Below are 17,675 nucleotides of genomic sequence, written 5' to 3'. Positions count from 1 at the left end.
TGATATGATAGTTCCCTGACTGACATATGAATCCCCTCTTCCTTGATGTGGTGTTGCTCTTATCATTCCTTTACTCCTGCATTCATCAGGTTTCTCTGATGAATGGTTGGTGAGTGTATTGTTGTATGATTGATAGGTTTCTCTGTTATTTAATGTAATAAATAAAAATAATAATATTTTAAAGCAAATCTTGTAAGATACTCAAGTTTAGTCTTTACATGTTGTAGATTTGTTTCACATGGATAAGGATTTGAATTAACAGGCATCAAATTTAGTTGATTTATTTTAATAAATTAATGATTGGTAGGCATTATGTAATTAATTTTAAATGTATTAAATGGATGTTAATGGGAAGGAGATATGAGTTATATATTAGGCCACGTTAAATATGTCATTTCATGACGCTACAAGGTCAGAAATGTAAAAACATAATCATCAGCCACGTGGCCGTATTAGACCCGCGCGGTTCACGTTATATATTACAGTTGGTTCTCGGTCCGGTTGGGCACGCCGGTTCATCACGGGTGCGCCGAGCGCGTGTTGGGTTCCGGTGGAACGGTGTCAGACCCACCCTGTTCGTGGAAAGAAGGAAGAGCTCGAAGTCGCCGCGATCAAGAAGAGCCCGAGTCGGAGGTTTTGGACAGCGGCGGTGTCGCTCCCGACCGCAACAAATCCGTCGCCTTTCTCTCGATTCCGTTAGTCTTCTCTTTTCATTTCGTATAGGGTTTATGTGTCTCCTCTTTTTTCTTTAAGTGGAGAAGGAGGAATTCTTTCCTCCGAATCCAGTCCTCGTTTGATGTTCTCAATTTTCTTGGTATCATGGGTTCTTTCTTTTTCTCCTTTATGATGATGCTTCTTGAAAAAATGCATAGTTTATGGCTTCTTGATTGATGTCTGTTAGCTTGTGCCTTATCTTTTCCATGTCCTTTGCCACTTAAAAATTTGATTCCCAAGATTTTTCGTCTGAGTATTTCCAATTATTGTGGTTCTGAACTGTTTCCCTAATCTCATCGAACAATATAAAGATCCTTCAACTGTTTTGATTTCGGTAATTTGTGTCAGCATTATCAGCCAAATTAAACTTATGTTTAACTTTGATTTCGTTGCTTGCTTTGACCTATGTTTAGGTTTGGTAGAGAAAATGCTAATTCATCTACTTTGTTTCATTTTGGAATTAGTAGTCAAAGAGGCAAAATGAGAATTTGGAATTCTGAGTGCTCAATGCTTTCTTTTTTGTTGGCAGAATTGCACTATAGGAGCTTTCAATGTAACTTCTTTTACATATTATTTCTTCAAATAGAATTAGATATACACACTTGGCTATTATTATGTGTTTTCTTGAATAGATGGTGAGATATCGCAATCTATTCTCTTCGTAAATTGGTTTGGCCCATACTAATTGTTTTTGAGAAAAATTGCGTGTGCCATTGCTTAATTTCATTGATGTCCAATCTGTGCTTGAAGATACAGATACTTATCAAGCTTTTGTATACTTGGATGTTTTCTTGCGCTGGTGGAACGAAGTATGGGAGACTGCATTTGCCTCTTTGAGTTAGTTTCCATCAAATTCAAGTGTGCATATTTGTCCACTATTAATTCTTGGTGGTAGTTTGGAGATCCATCATGAGTTGATTTTCCTATATGTCAGTAATGTGGTCCAGACTCCAGACTCCAGAATTTGAAACTTTTTGGAAAAAAAAAGCTTTCCTCTGCTAATCTGTGCCACCAAGGTCATCAGCATACTTAATTTTCAGCAATGATGATTGCTGAATGCTCAATGGTGGCAGTTGACTGTAGATTTTGACAATTTTGTTGAGCAATCGAAGCTGTCTCACTACTCATTTGCCCCACAACAAAATTGTGCTGCATTTTTTTTTTTGTTATAACCTGAAAGAGTAATCTATATTTTTATTTTATGCTTGTGAAAAATTATAGTTGTTCCTTGTGTTTGGTGATGCGTTTTATATGTATTCCTTCATAGAAGACACTATACAGCAAAAAGTGGGAGATATCTGCTGGTAGCTGTCTACTTTTTTAGCAAATAAACATTCATGACTGCATGTTTTATATTATAGTGAATTTGAAGTTATATCGACTAGTCTATGTTACATGGCGAAAAGTTATTTTGGGGTAGGCATGGAAATTACATAGATTACAACTGTACACAATAATTTCTCAAGCGAAAGCATTGAAGGTTCAATATCTTGAGTCTATTCACAAATATAAATATAAATATATATTTATATTTGTAAATAGACTCTCTCTCTATATATATATTATATATGTGTGTGTGCGCGCGCATGCGTGGTCAAATGGTAAGTGACAAAGGTAAAGATTCAAGCCCAAGATCGTGCGATAAACTGTCAAGGTTTTACCAGCTAAGTTGACTGGCACCTTTGGGTGAGGATAAGGTAAAATTCTTATCTAATGATATTGACGGTGAAGTATTCACAAAGATGTTGAGTGAAAAATACGTCTCGTGCATTTGTATGATTCTCATCATTACATCTTTAAATTTTGGTGTTTGGCGGTGAATTGGGTATTTTTTGCAATTAGCTTCCCCAGTGAAACTGATGCATGCCTTGCGCACTCAATTGTCTGAATGAGAAAGTGAAGCTAAGGGCTGTGTTATTAGGCAATAGGCTTGAATCCTCAGGGGCTAAGATTGTTGTGCTTTCAGCAGTTTATTGTTTTTAGTATGTTTAATTCATTTAAAACTGTATACTAATTTACTAATTTGTAGAAGTATGTCTTATATTATGTTTTTTATCGGATCTCCGCTTTTAGTCGTATGAGGCATTGTAATTTACTTGGGAGTAGCTGAATTTGTATTTTGCTAATAGCTATGACTGGAACAATGGTAGACTAAGTTGTGGGATTGGTGATTTGATTATAAAAACTAGTTTGGCATTTTAGATATGCACTTTTGGCAATGCCATGCAACAATTTCTTCGATGCAACTATTTACAAATGTGCACTTGTGTATAAGTTAATGCATGTGCTTGTGAAGGTAAGATGGCTCAGTTGCATGCAGTGCTTAGTCGATAGAACCCCTCTGCAGGTGATCAGTGTGGAACATGGTTTTTTATTCTTTTAAAGAAAGTGGTAGACGCCCGTGCAAATGCACACAGATAGCCTCAGCCTTCACTAAACGAACTAGGTGGCTGCCTATGTATGGAGGTCTTTGGCCCTGTATTGGTTTAGGCAAGATGTAGTAGAGTGTTGTTGTCGCTAATAATAGTCAACAGCCTTATTTACCCAAAGGTTAAGGGTTTGGCAGCCATATTAGTCACCAAGAAGTTATGGAAGGGCAACTCTCCTTTGTTGCATGACCTTCCAAGCCATATGGATAGCATCATATGAGGCCCAGATGGATTGGTTAGATCCAGAAACAAGAGAGGAATCTGCAACTCTGTGTGGGATGATCTTTAGTTATAGCATCATGGTTATTTAATTAGGAGAATATTTCTAGACCATATTGATGCTAATCTTATGACAATTAGTGTCCCTACAGATGTATAATATTTTAAGCTCTGCTCTAGAAGCATGTTTTCATTGAGATATGAATATCTTTTTCCGATACCTGTAGGACTCCTGATAGAGATGGAATTCCTTCTACAATAGGCCAGTTGCTATTACTATCAAGATTAATTTTAGATGGTTGAACCCGAATCCATATCGTAAAATGTCTTGCTAAAAATCTGCAAATATTGTGTTCCAACATGGTTGAATTTGCAGATTGCATTATACTATGTCATAGTAAATTTTTTGTATGATAGTTTCCGGTGATATAGAAAACTTAACATAATCTTCATTGCCGACACTTTTCCTTTAGATCCCTGATTATTTAACTGATTATTTGGGTTGGATTTGTGGTTTGGTGAACTCATGTCTGCTCCTTTGCCATCTAGGTTTTGATTGATTAATTTTATATCTTTCAGGAAATTATGTATCGACAATCTACTTTCTATTATGATTTTTATTGTGGGTGATCGAGCTAAATATCTTTGATATCTTGTAACTATTTCAGATCCAGCCTCTCTGCTCCAATGACAACTACGATGTGACAAAATTCAAGTGTGAAACGAGCAGTTCGTCTCCTGCCTGAGTAATGTACTCACTTTCCCCTTCAAATTTAGCTCTTATCATGCCATGTTCATTTTTGTTTCATGGTAAGGTGATGGTGACAAGAGTAAGAGGTTAATTTTTTTCACCTTTACAAACTTCAGGAACTTTTGGAATGTTGTCTTTGGAGGCCTCATTCCAAGGTACTCCTTCTCTGCAAGCAAGCATCTCACAATGTAATTAATTGTTGCTTTCATATAGAGTTACTTCCACGGTGATGCAGGAATTATCTTTTGGTAGAACTCATTTGTGGTTGCGTGCTTTCAGGGAGGGTCGGTTTGTAAGTCTTGGGAGAAAATGTTGATTCTGGGGAGGACATTTAGACAGTTCGGTTGCGTTGCGAGAGTTGTAGAGCTTAAATGCCAAAGGTGCAGATGTTCATCTCCCCCGACACTTTGTGCTTTCCATGTCTGCCTTGTTTGGGTGACACTGGCATATGTGCTTTTGCTTCGCCCTTCGGGGGATACGGCGGCGGTGAGGGTATCAGTTCTTTCCGTGCATCCCATGGTTTTCTCCACCTGTGTTGGTCTGTTTCTGGGTACCTTACACGTGAAGCTTTGTGCAAGTGTGGGACCCGGGCGGGACCCGTCGAGTGTCGCTGGGGCAGTTTATCATGAGGCGGTGTAATCGGGGTGCGGAGAATCTTGGCCTCGGATGATGCGGGACCCACTGTTTCCTCCAGTCACGCGGCAGGTACGCGTTGCGGCGGAAGAAATTTCAGGTAAATTGACGCAAAAGCGCTTGGCGGAGCTGACGTGTATAAAATGCAAGCTAGAATTCTCGAAGCGAGACGGAGGGAGGCGGTTACTTTCTTGCTTGGGTCTCTCCGCTATCTCGTTCTCCTCCTCTTTCTTCGTTTCGATCTCCCTCCGAGGTCGCCAATGGCCGCCTCTCTCCAAGGCTTGGTTCCCCTCCGACGCCCTGACCCTGATATTTATGGCATCCGACCGGGCGCCGACTCCTTCCCGGTGGTCGTCGCCCCCTGCTTCCTGGGTCCGGCCCATTCCCCGCTCTCGAAGAGGCGGTTGGGAGCTCGCCTCGTGTCCGTGGATCGGCGGTCGATGAAAATCATTCCTCTCGCGGCTTCTCGCGAGGAACAGGTGAGGCATAGCAATCCACCTCTTTGTGCACTATCTTGTATTCTCGTTCTTGATCGGTCGGAGCAACGGGTATTGAATTTTCTCTGTGTGCCTGGTACTTCCTGGAGACTGAATTTTCTGTTGGGAGGGTCTGGAGATCTTGTGATAGGTTAGTAGGCTGTGACTGCTCCGATATCTAAGAATGCTGGTGGAGTTGATGCAGATCTTCAGTCAATTGAGATGATCGAGAAGATTCTTGCATTCAGTTGCAAGAAAAAGAATGCAAGAAGACTAGCAGATACAAGGGTATACAGGGTTTGTGAGTAAATGGGTAAAAGAAAACCAGAAAAGTAACAATTACAAGTTCAAGAATGCAAAAAATTTCTTTCAATGCCTTCAGAACTGGCTTAATCTGAAAGATTTTGCTCAAGTTCAACAAATTTTATTTATTTAGATACTATTTCAAATATAAACGAATGTTATCTCATCATTTAAATTGTCACTTCCAATTTGTACGCATCCACCTTCGTCTATGTGCCTCTGAGATTATTTTTAATATGCCAAGAGATGCTAATTTGTGTCTTAATTCCAATGTAGAATCGTTCAGATATTGAATTGGAGAAAGATGCTGGGGCATCACAAGAAGCATGGAAGAAGGCACTACACCGATTCATGACTGAAGCCCTGAAAGTCATGGCCGTATCAGAAGGAGCATATGTGATTTACTCAAAGAAAGCAATAGAAATATTGATGGATACATTTGAGAAGCTCAAGATCCAAGCTGATAAAGCACGGGATGATTTGAGAATAATAGCCAAAGAATTTTCAAAAGAAGGAAAAGAATATTTTTCAGCAGCAGCGAAGAATTCTCCTGACTCATTGAGAGACATTTTGGAAATTTATGCATCAGCAAGTGACTTGAAGAACACGTCTGCCATTAGAGATTTTTACCTTGGAATTCCGTATGGTATGCATGAAGATGTGTTCATATATTTGACTTCTGTGGGCATTCTTTTTATAATCTTTGTTAGTGTTCTCTTTTCTTGATCAGTTAATAGTTTCATCAGAACTTATTTTTTCTTTTATGGCCGTTTTATTTTCTTCAAATTTTGTTTAGGTTCCTTTCTTGCCGTTGGTGGTTTCATTTATTTCATGCTAACCGGAAGCATTCCTGCCATTCGTTTTGGTGTTATACTTGGCACTGCAATTTTGGCTCTGAGCGTGTCAAGCTTGAGGTCATGGAAGAATGGGAAAGCAACCTCACTTCTTTTGATAGGGCAAACTGGTTAGTCTGTTCCAACCAAGTATGGTTCCCATGCTTTGTTCATATTCAGATTCAAGCCTTAAATATGGCTTAACGTATGTGAAGTTGCCCTTGCAGTATTGCCAACCGGTAGCAAACAGTCAGGAAATTTATAATCTCTTCCTTTTTGTGATTCTTGTTTTCTTTGGTTTTAACTAAGAGGCCTGAATTAATGAATTGGAATTTGTACATTTACTGCCTATAAAGTGGGAATCTTAGTTGATGATTTTCTTGTGACTCTGAATATGAAGTTCCCATAATGGTCTTTAAAGATTTGCAATGTTCTTTTTTATTTTTCCTCTAATGTAACAAGAGATAACAGAATTTGGGAAACACTTATAGTAGCAAATCTATTAAAAGGTTGGTAAGCTAAGGAGGTACTGTATCTTGGATGAGGAGCATGGATTAGTGACGTTTCATGAATTATGTCAAGGACCGTAATTCTTTTACCACTTACATTTAATGGTTAGAACCTTGAATTATGAAGAAACCTAATGACAATGTTGGAGTTTGTGCAAGGGTAATATGTTGCTAATAAGATAAATAATCATTCTCGTCATTTTTTTGTTGAAACCTTGTTTCGATTTTTATGTGATATTTGTTGGTTGCCATGATTTACAATCACATGTACTAACAATAGCTCTGATGCTGCAGCAATTTCCAGTATTATATTCTGCAGGCAGTGGTTGTTGTGTTCTGAGGTAAAAGTTCCTTTAGTCATGCACAAATTGAAAGATTTGCCGAGAACATTTAGATGATTGTGTTGTTTTGATATTGATGTGAAATTTTGCTGAGTTCTGATGATTTATTTTTCAAAATTGCAGAGGGGTTCATTTTCAAGCCTTTTGACAGTTCTTATCAGGTTATTAGTAAGCTTAAGAACTTTAAACTTGGTTTTATTTTTCTTTTTCTTTTTCCATCATTCATCACATGTTTTCTTCTTCTAATATCAGAACCACTTGCCTTTATTAAAAAAGTTTAGAATTGTTGGATACTTTTAGTACAACAAACTATCTAAACTGGATTGAAAATTATTCTGTATTCTCCATATCTCTGTTTTTAACAATAGAATTGCATCACATGGCCCATAACATTGAAACTCCAGATAATAATTTTATTACATCCTAGTTCAAATACCTTTTGTCGTCTTACGAAAAACACACATAGTTTCATGAAGATGTGATTCAGTGTAACATTCCGATTGTATTTGTGAATGTTCTTCTTCATATCTGAATGTAACATTCCGATTACTTCCATATCACTCTTTCTGCCTGCTTTAAAGATCATCTTCCAAGTACAACAAACAATTTCAGGGGGTTTAGTCCATATAGTTTTTCTGATTTGTAATAAATAAATGGTATTAGAGCAATGGTTGTTGCAATACATGGATCAAGTTGTGATCATGTCCTGATGAGTCCAATATTATTAGTATATTAACTCAATTTGTTTGAGGGTTTAGCCCACCTGGTTTTTAAGCTTGGATGATGACACAACGATGTTTGTTGGAAATTTATGATATTGTTTTTCTATCATAGTTTAATATTTTGCTTTGACTTCCTGGTCTAGAAAGATATTTTGTTAATATGGCATTCAGTCTGCTTCTGACAACATCAAAGCATTAAAGCTGATTTTTTCGATATAATCTCTTTTTACTTTCAATAACGATTTTGTTTTGGTAAATAGTGGTGCAATGGTAGGTTTCTATGCCTATAGGTTCGTGATTGATCATCGTGAGGGTCCCAAGCGTGGAACAGAGTTCAGAGAGTTGGTGGTAATTTTCTTTTTTCTTCTTTTCAATCTTTGGTAATTTGAACCCTTTTCCACCATTCTGAGCAGCTTGTTCGCAATTACAGATTGGTGAAGGTGACCAGTATTAATCTCTTCCTTCGCCTTCTCTTCCGTCAACCTGATTCGGAAGGAGTGATTCGCATTGCTCTTTTTTTCACTATATTCTGTAATTGTGTAGGGGCTCGTATATGTTCCATCTGTCATCATTTTGTACTTCTTTTCTTTTCATCCTTTAAAAAAAAGTGTCTTTATAAAAAAATAAATTTACTGAAAAAACAATGTTTGAAAAATCATAAATGTTTTGATAAATGAAGAATAAAAAAATCATGGTATTCCCACGACAATGTACCGTCGAGCAATTGAAACCTCAACACAAAGCTTCAGCAGTCAATTATCATCTAAAATCTGTAGCAACAGTACCATGTAAGCGGAGTTGCATGCTCTACATGTGATTTTTACCACTTGGACCGAAAAGAGATCCAACTGCAGCATCGCAGGCATGCGAATTGCAATTATCATCCTACCAGTTTCCAAATACAATGGCTGTGCGTTAATAAAGATTCAGCTTTACATGACTCCCTGGCGGTTTAAGGATCAACAACAAAGCAATCTCTGCCGGAAAGAGAGCCACATTTTTCTAGTATAATAAGCTTTCTTTATAAAAAGAAATTATGCAACAAATCTAGCCTCAGATTTCACCGTGGTGGATGTGGTTTTGTGCTTCTTGATTGTCAAGTGGCATGTACTGAGCCATGATAGCCCGGATCTCCGAGTCCATGTAACTCTGAGAAAGAAAAATAAAAATAGAAGAGTAATATGAGTATACATCTAGAGATTCAAGTACACATCTAATAATGCTCCTCTCTTTTAACCAACCAACCCAGAGACTATGATAAAAGAAAGGCTCATACCATTTGCAGTCAGTGCAATATACCGAGAACCCAAGGGTATAGAAACGGCTTTCTTGATAAAATAAAGGCTCGATAAAAGAAACACATCTATGAAGAATCTTAAAGGACCTTACCCGGATTCTGTACTTGTATACAGCATAAGCTCCAACACCAGCGATAACCAGGCCAAAGAAGATAACCCACAAAAAGCTCCAGCCGACCTCTGTGGAAGGCTTCTTACCTGGATATATTTTTAATGCAATAATAAACATTTTGAAACAGACAACTTCATATTGGTACTTGTGAAAACTAGCTCCAATTTTTAAAGCCTATAAAGTAAATTAGCAAAAGCAAGTTTTTCCTCTTATTTCTTGTGAGTGACCCATAATAACTGAAAACAGGTGTGCCTTATGTTCCTTGTGTGCTTGGGGTAAAAGCTAAAAGATAACAAGAAAATAAAGAATTACCGACAAGGGGTTATATATACGCACTTATGCATGTGTCATGCTCCTTTATATATAATAAATCATCACCGCAGCTGCACTCATAACTACCCCAAGTGTTCTTGCATTTGCAGCCAGAACATTGACAGGCTGTCTTTTCCTTGCATTCATCAACATCTGGAACAAAACGTGATTAGAAATGCTAATAAATTAGAGAACTAAAATAACTACATTGTCGCACCTCTTGAGCTTCCTAAAAGTATTAAACAATATATGAGTCAAAACAGAAGCAACCCTAAACATGACTGATTATACCAAATGGACTCCAAGATTTTTTTTTTTTTTTTGCAATTGAAATACATTTAAGTAAATGAGCCAAAACGGAAGGATCAAAAAACTGAACGACTGATTTTTACCAACAGCACCTTAAAAGGCATGATATGAAGCCATGTACAGCTCAAATATCTCAAAACCAACATAGAGGATCTTGGAGATAATACCTTCACACTTGTCAACTCCATCACCTTTAAAACCCGGTGGGCATTTGCATCCCTCATCCTGCATGTTGACACTGCTGCTCAGATTCTGATCAAAAGATCAACACAAGCAAATGACACTATTAAATCACTTACCACACAAGCAGAGTATGTTTTCCCCTCATGAGATTTCTTCCAACATCCACCATTGTTGATTTCACATCGACCAGATCCTGAAGCTGAAACAGAAAATGTACATGTATCCATAAAAGTCTCAACTAAATAACTCATGGTTATGCTTGTTATAATGGATGTATTGTTTTCTTCATTCAAATTGAATCCAATAAACTTAGTAATTGATCGTTACAAATACGAAGAAAGGAGAATCAGATCGTTAGTAATTGATCGTTACAAGAACCTTTTAAAGAATCCTTCTAGACAAAAGATAAGTAATAATTAAAAACTACATAAAAACAGGCAACCACAGAGATCACGATATACGGTTATAGGACAAGCAAGATTGTTGCCTACAAATCAGAGGTGCTAAACTGTGATAGTCATCTGTTGCAATTTCCAAGATATAAGGCACCTGATTTACTTAAAACTATCGAAAGATTAAGCAAGCCTGACAGAAAGTTTTCATAGTCAACAAACAAGTAAAAGCAGGAAAAATAGGAAACCATGAAGATCATGATCATACAATGGATGATCAAAATCTCGTCCATGTAATAGATGAGTACACTTTGGTAGATGATTTGTTACAATTCCCCAACATGAATAGATAAGTAAATTATTTTCTATGTTGTGGTGTTACAATTCACTTTAATGATTAAAAGGTTAATCGATCTTTAAATGATCATCGACATCGATGATCTTCTTCCCTCCTTTCCCAGAAAGTCCACCCATATATAATATAAATGAGATTAGATAAACAAATGCTCCAAAAGAAGTCCTGAAACCCACTTGACATTTTAAAGCCCAAATCAAATAGCTAAACAAGAACTTTGAAAACATAATGTTTCATCATTTTTTGCACCCGACACTAAACTACTTTCTGTTATGGAATGTAACATTAAATATCAACGGAGTACAAAACCTGTTACAAACCTAATTGTGACCATCCGCAGATTCTCATAACCTTCTTTTCTGGATAATCATGGCACATTGCTTGAATATCTTAACTCATACAACAAGAATTGCTAACATTTTTTTCATCTAAATAAATTACACACTCAGCCAGTTTGAATATCTATGGTAAAAAAAAAATTAATATGTTCTTGGAAAGAAAGACCATGAAATGTTGAAGTTATGAAGATACATTTTCAGATCTAATGTTGCTTGCCATCATTTTAGCAAAGCTCCAAACCTACATAGGTGAAGCATACCTAAACCAGAAAGAAAAACGATGAAAATTTAAAGTTATAAAGAGACATTTTCAGATCCAATGTTCTTGGCTAGCATTTTAGCAATACTCCAAACCTGTGTAACTGAAGCATACCTAAACTGTTCCCAACATCTTGGCCACAATGAGAATTCTTTAATATCACTACATTTTCCATTAAAATGACAGATTGTGTACCTTCACAATGAGTGTATCCATCACCAACAAACTTCACACCTTCCACAACCGGGCACTCACATATTCTTCCACGGAAAGTATCCTGCATAAAATTAGGTAATAGAACTGGATCAACGAAATGTAAAAGTCTGTACCTGTTGTGGATATTAACTTGATGGTACAAGAATGAGTACCTTGCATGCAGTAATATTAGCGGCCTTATCCTGCCAACATCCACCATTGTTCTCCCGACATTCATTTGTTTCTATATCTGTATTGTAAAACCATATATGTTAAACACAAATTCATTTCAAATCTAATCTCCATTTGCAAAATGTTAAAGATAGCAACTTTATATCAATTATCACAAGAAACTCTAATAATACCTTCGCTCAAACAAACAGCTGGCTCAGTTGTCTCTTGGAAACCGGCGCAGATTGCTTTCAGCACTGCAGCCTTATCCAGCTTACCTGATAAAAGAAAGAAATGATAAAAAGTCAATGCGAGCAAACTGTTACAAGGCACCAGATGAATGCTTAAAACAATTACCTCGATATTGCCTATTATTAATAACAAGAGTCGGTAAAATAGTAACATCGCCACGGGAATCCTTTCCAATCTGAGAATAGGCATTAGATACAAAACAGTATTATGCGAATGAAGACAAATTGCGAGATCAATAAGGAAAAGACAATGCAATGCCTTAACCTGCGCATCTTGTTCGGCTTTAAGAACTGCATTCTCTTCGTCTGCATCAGGATCCCCCATACATTGGTTTATTTTTTTCAGATCAATGCCTGAAAAAAAAATATATCACATTAGTTTTATAGAAAAAATGACACATTAAGGAAAATGTAATAGTCAATCATGAAATCCTGATTCCCTTAACCAACAATGAGCCTCATCAAATGACACACCAAACAAAAATATTCATCTCACCAAGTGATTTGATTACTTCTTCAGCGCATTCTTTTGTGTACTTCTTATCACTCATAGGACAACGTATTGCGAAGTCAGTCACATAATCCCACCATAGCCAAGATTTCCCACTTTCATTAGCAACCTTAAACAAGCAGACTTGGCGCAAGTTTTGGACCACGACATCTTTCCCATCATAACCTTTGCTAAAGTCCTGTTCGGGATCGGGTGCACAATATCTCCCATGGTTGATACACTGGGATTTGCACTGCTTGCTCAAAAGAAAGGCTTCAGGGCAATACCAAGTAATGTAATGCGGGGTAAACTGGGTATAACCTTTTCTCTCTAGTATCTGTGCTGCTCCTTTGAAGTTCTTAACAAACTGTATTTGACTGTCACATTTGGGGCCACATTCATCATTACTGTTTGTCCAAAATTCATATTCTACACGATCATCAGGATGGGGTAAAGATTCTCTCCAATCTAAATTGACACTAACCATGTCGCCATTCTCAATTGCCTTCTTTAAGCTATCTCCAAAGCTTTTGCTGATGAGTGCTGAAGGAATTGTTATGTTCTGTAGATAGTCTGCCTTGTTGTCATCCTCCTCAGGTGTGTCCATTGTTATCAAAGGTTCTGCCTTGTTATCAGCAACAAGGACAGCAGCAGCTCCTGCATTCTGTGCATTCCATGCTTTTGCTGTAAAGTAACAATCTGTTCACAACAAAAGAATAACTCAATAGAAGTTAGTTCAGGGCATTGTTTCATTAAATATAAATTTTTCTTCTCAGCCCTGCATGCACAGTCAAATGAATGCATGATTCAGTGAACTTGTAAAAGTAATAATGATGCTTTCAAAACATATTACATGACTACTTTACTTTTTTGTTTTTTAAAATAATAAAGGAATGTTTGGCGACTGTACATAATGAAGCCAAATGTTCAGAGTGACATTCAAACAAAATGACAAAGGGTAACTCTTAAAGCATAAGGCTCCATCACCAGGGCCTCTTAATAAGATAAGATATTTGTGGTCTTACCCCAGGTTCGCCGTACCGTACCGTACCGGCGTTTCGACCCGGGCTCGGTACCGGTACGGTACGGTATACCGAGCACGGTAGCAGTGCTACAGTGCTCGGTACGGGCGGACCGGTACAGGGCGGTCCGCGTACCGCTAGCCTGTCGGACCGGTACGTACCGCCCGTACCGGGCGGTACAGTCCGGTACGGCAAACCTTGGTCTTACCCCAGAATAGGAGAGGATGCTTTTGCTACTTAAACCTGTGATGTACAAATCTTATAGGAACAACCTTCACATTGAACCGAGCCCACCCTCAAGCAAACTGAAGAAAGTATTGAAGTGTTGCATCCAGGTTTGCTAAAACCTTAAATTCAATGCATTGCCAATCTAAAGAGAGTGGCCCCATGCACAAGCCTCCCATAAATATATTTCCAATTACCCCACCAATCTAAATTCAATGCATCCTAAATATAACTTATCTGTATCCACTTTACAACCAAGGATCATCCAATCAGTATGACACAAGTCCAATTAGTAAATAACAATGCCCACAGAAATTAGCAAAAGATATAATAGAAGGACATGTATAAACAAAATTCATTTGATTAATAGATCATTAGTTAATGATATCCATGCAACATACTGGACCTGAAAAAAATCAAACAAAGGTATCAGATGGTTATCACTAGTACTGATATCGAAAAATATTAGAAGACATTCCAGAACAAAACCCGCATTGCTTGCACACTTTAATTGATATGGAAAGTGCAAAATGAGGTTTCATTCATGGGTAAAGAGTTTGTCTTTTTTGTATGGTGTATACTGTATAGAGCTGTTGCATCTACGATGAACTATGTTCAATCCAAGGAGTCTAAAGGTAAATTTTAGACATGTCAAATTCTTGTAATGGGCTGGTATAAACTAAATGTAGATGGATTGTAGAATCAGTAGCTAGGAGAAGGCGATGCAGCCTCTCTTATCAGAAAAAAGCACTGGTGATTGTGAATGCATTCTGAGTGGAGCAAATTCATTCAAATAAATCAAAATAAACTAAGCATCTGCTGTAACCTTGAGCTGTCAAGAAATGATTGGAACAGGCAATAAGAAATGGGGTGTGAAGAAATTGATGAATGTACCTTGACAAAGATTTCAAGAAAATAATATAACTGTGTTGGTATCTTGTGAATGTTGTACGAAACTTCTTTTAGATTTGAAGAGGTTAATCATCCCATATCTATAGGCAAGAAACAACGAAGCAACAATTTGGTTAGCAACCATGCTGTGGGTCAACCGATGTTACTTGTCCTGGATAGGAGACTTGCCCTCGGATTTTTATTGCATTTGTGTTCAGAGTTAGAACATAATATCTCCAGGTACGAAAGCTCTATAATCTTAAAATACTCCAACACATTACAAACTCAAGAAAACAAACAGTAAAAGAAGATGCATGCACACAAAGAAAAATCACTACATTTGACAAGATTTGAAAGAGTCCAAACACATAGATAAAACACACACGATTTTTTTTCTAGGGCTCATAACATTAAGACTCACCCCCTCTGTCGACAAGAAGAAAGGTGGGGAACCCTCCTGGTTTGGATTTATAAGAGATGTCGAAATTGTCGAAGCTCTGGCAACCCTTCCGATTGGCCTTGGGGTACGCCACGATCCCCACCATAGTCCCACCGTACTGAGGAACCCCGAAGTTTCCAATTGCGCACTCGTAGATGCCCTTCAACGAATCCGGCGAGGTCACCTTCAAGCTGTTCTTCTCCACCACGAACTTCCCCCAACAAGATCCCCAAAGAAGAACCGAAACCCACACCACCCGGAGCCACACAAGCTTCCCTCCCATTCTCCCACAAATCCGAGCAACCCTCGAATCTTTAGTCCGATTAACCGGTCACAACAAAGAAACCCTACACCAATCCCCTCAGGAAAGATAAAAGAACCCTAATCTCCCACCCAAAGGAAAGAAAAAGAAGAGATCTCAGCAATCAAGAAAATTCCACGCATAAAGATTCGATGGTTAGCTCAAAGGCACGATCACGGAAGAAATCCAAGATGCGACGGAAACTATCCTTTCCAACACCGATGATTCGAAACGCCGAGCAAAACCCACACGCAAACGCAAAGCGATCGATCGACGCAAGACGGGATCAGAAATCGAATGCGAGCCGTCGACGGGGCCGCAATCAGGGTTTGCGACGGAGGTCGGGGATTCTTGTCGCCTTCTCGAGGAACCCGTAAAGAAGCCCTCGCGGGCGAGAGGAGACGGCAGCAACGTGGCGGCCGTCGCAGCTTCCTCTGTTCCGGAAGCGCTCCCTCCCTATCTTCCCTTGTATTTAGTAACAAACCGACCGCCTTTGTTAGTATTATTACATAAAATATCATGGTGGTGCCCAGTGCAAGGGATGAGGAGAATGGGTTGGGTGCGTCCCAAGATCTACTGACAGCCAACGTGTTGCACGTGACCACGTGACGCGCCACAAGTTTTATTTTTTTGTCTGCCACGTGTCGATGCGTAGGAGCGCAACTCGGGCGGATCGTGTCGGGTGGGGTGTATTCGCAGATCCCACTTGACCGATTCAATTCTTTAATCAAATCAGCGCGGAATTCCATTGGACTCGATTCGAATTCAATTGGACCGACTGTGGACCGACTCGGTCCAATTATTTGGGTCTTGTAAAGGTGGAGCTCCGTCGTCTCCATAGCAATTCACATTCGGGTAGATTTGGTTCATTAAAGTAGATATTTCCGATTAATGACTCAGCTGAGCTATGTGATCCGTACACGTGTACGTGAAAGAACGTTGAGACGAGTCAACCTTTCTTTCTTTGTGTGAGGTACGACATGCTATGATCACATCATTCACCCGACACGTGGAGTCATACGTGAGGTTGGCGTGAGCTCAGACGTGGGCTCCACCAGCCAGGTAGCATGGGTAGAGAGACCCACGGGAGTCCGAACGCGTGGTGAGGGCGGATCTCCGGGAAACGTGATTCACGAGGTTCGTAACACGGTCTCGCGATAGTTACACGTGTCAGGAACCGTTAGCAACAAGACAGGCACCACTTATGCTGCGTTGCGGCCCACTGATGTGCTGGTCCAAAGCAGGTTGACAGGCCGTGTTGCAGAACTTGTGGAACATTAAGCGAAGATACGAAATATTTCTAGACAAACATCAAAGATACAAACTCCTGAACAGGATCTTATCGTTTCAGGATTTCTCGTTTTTTGATGGAGCGAACTCAATTTTCATCTGCTAAAGTCGAAAATTTTTTTAACACACATGCATTTTATCTTAACAAAATATTTAATAAAAAAAAGATGATTCAACTTACGAAAGTAAAATTAATATTAAAAAAATTTGTCATAAAGTAAGATGATATACGATACGTACTCTTAAAGAATATATCAAAAATGCTCCCTTCAAGATATCGTGAAGGAAAAATGATATACAACAAAAAGTATCCTAAGGGCAATAATCAATGCATAACTTTCAGTGAAGTCGATGGACTTCGGAAGCTATCAGATGGCGAACTATCCTATAGTTACGCTTTATTTGAGTGTGACTTTGTTCATTGTTATTGAGATATTGCTAAGGCCTCACCTCTATCGGATGGCGAACTATCCTAGAGCCTTCTTTTCTGAATTGCTCGGCTCCCCTGATCGAGTAACGATAAGGGACGAAAATGAGTTAGAGCACTCTCTTTTAGCATAAGAGGCGAGAGTGAGGTCCTTGTGACCCGACCTTAATGACGTCGTCTTAGTAACGATGGGCAAGAGACGACCACATGAAAGCAATGAGAAAAAAACAACAAAACAACGAGGCATAGACCATGATAATTTTATCTTAAAAAAAAAGAAATGTTATATATATGTATTTTTTAAAAAAGAATGTATGAAGGAAAAAGTGAACAGTTGAGATTTTTTAATGAAAACATGGCGAAAAAAATCTAATAATACCACTTGAGTTAAATAATGACTAAATACGTGTAACTCACATGAAAATCTAATATCCTAGAGAGAAAGAAATTAGATTTTGCAACAAAAACAACACTGAAAAGTGAAA

General features: G+C 38.4%; 2 protein-coding genes across 6 annotated transcripts; one reads left to right on the top strand and one right to left on the bottom strand.

Moving 5' to 3' along the window:
* Positions 1-519: 519 nt before the first annotated feature.
* LOC135586760 (protein FATTY ACID EXPORT 3, chloroplastic-like) lies at positions 520-8,574 on the top strand. 5 transcript variants are annotated; one of them, XM_065160892.1, is made up of 10 exons: positions 520-695; positions 4,031-4,108; positions 4,230-4,268; positions 4,393-5,225; positions 5,802-6,171; positions 6,322-6,489; positions 7,162-7,208; positions 7,332-7,369; positions 8,191-8,278; positions 8,361-8,574. In XM_065160892.1, exons 4-10 carry the CDS (start codon positions 4,890-4,892, stop codon positions 8,382-8,384), a joined length of 1,071 nt encoding a protein of 356 aa, XP_065016964.1. In that variant the 5' UTR covers positions 520-695; positions 4,031-4,108; positions 4,230-4,268; positions 4,393-4,889; the 3' UTR covers positions 8,385-8,574. The 5 variants fall into 5 exon arrangements, with proteins under 5 accessions (XP_065016964.1, XP_065016963.1, XP_065016962.1 ...); XM_065160891.1 differs by having other exon boundaries at positions 4,230-4,301; XM_065160890.1 differs by having other exon boundaries at positions 4,031-4,113.
* Positions 8,575-8,654: 80 nt separating this feature from the next.
* On the bottom strand, positions 8,655-15,947 carry LOC103992514 (vacuolar-sorting receptor 1). Its single transcript, XM_009412237.3, has 12 exons — positions 15,155-15,947; positions 12,602-13,294; positions 12,371-12,459; positions 12,212-12,281; positions 12,049-12,132; positions 11,857-11,933; positions 11,684-11,765; positions 10,261-10,343; positions 10,129-10,186; positions 9,677-9,805; positions 9,320-9,426; positions 8,655-9,079 (listed from the first exon to the last, which is right to left on the bottom strand). Exons 1-12 carry the CDS (start codon positions 15,453-15,455, stop codon positions 8,984-8,986), a joined length of 1,869 nt encoding a protein of 622 aa, XP_009410512.2. The 5' UTR covers positions 15,456-15,947; the 3' UTR covers positions 8,655-8,983.
* Between the last annotated feature and the right edge of the window lie 1,728 nt (positions 15,948-17,675).

The sequence above is a fragment of the Musa acuminata genome, chromosome BXJ3-7 (genome assembly GCF_036884655.1).
Source record: "Musa acuminata AAA Group cultivar baxijiao chromosome BXJ3-7, Cavendish_Baxijiao_AAA, whole genome shotgun sequence".
Classification (NCBI taxonomy): Eukaryota; Viridiplantae; Streptophyta; class Magnoliopsida; order Zingiberales; family Musaceae; genus Musa; species Musa acuminata.
Note: the sequence above shows the minus strand (reverse complement) of the source record. Positions and strands in the feature narration are given on the sequence as shown.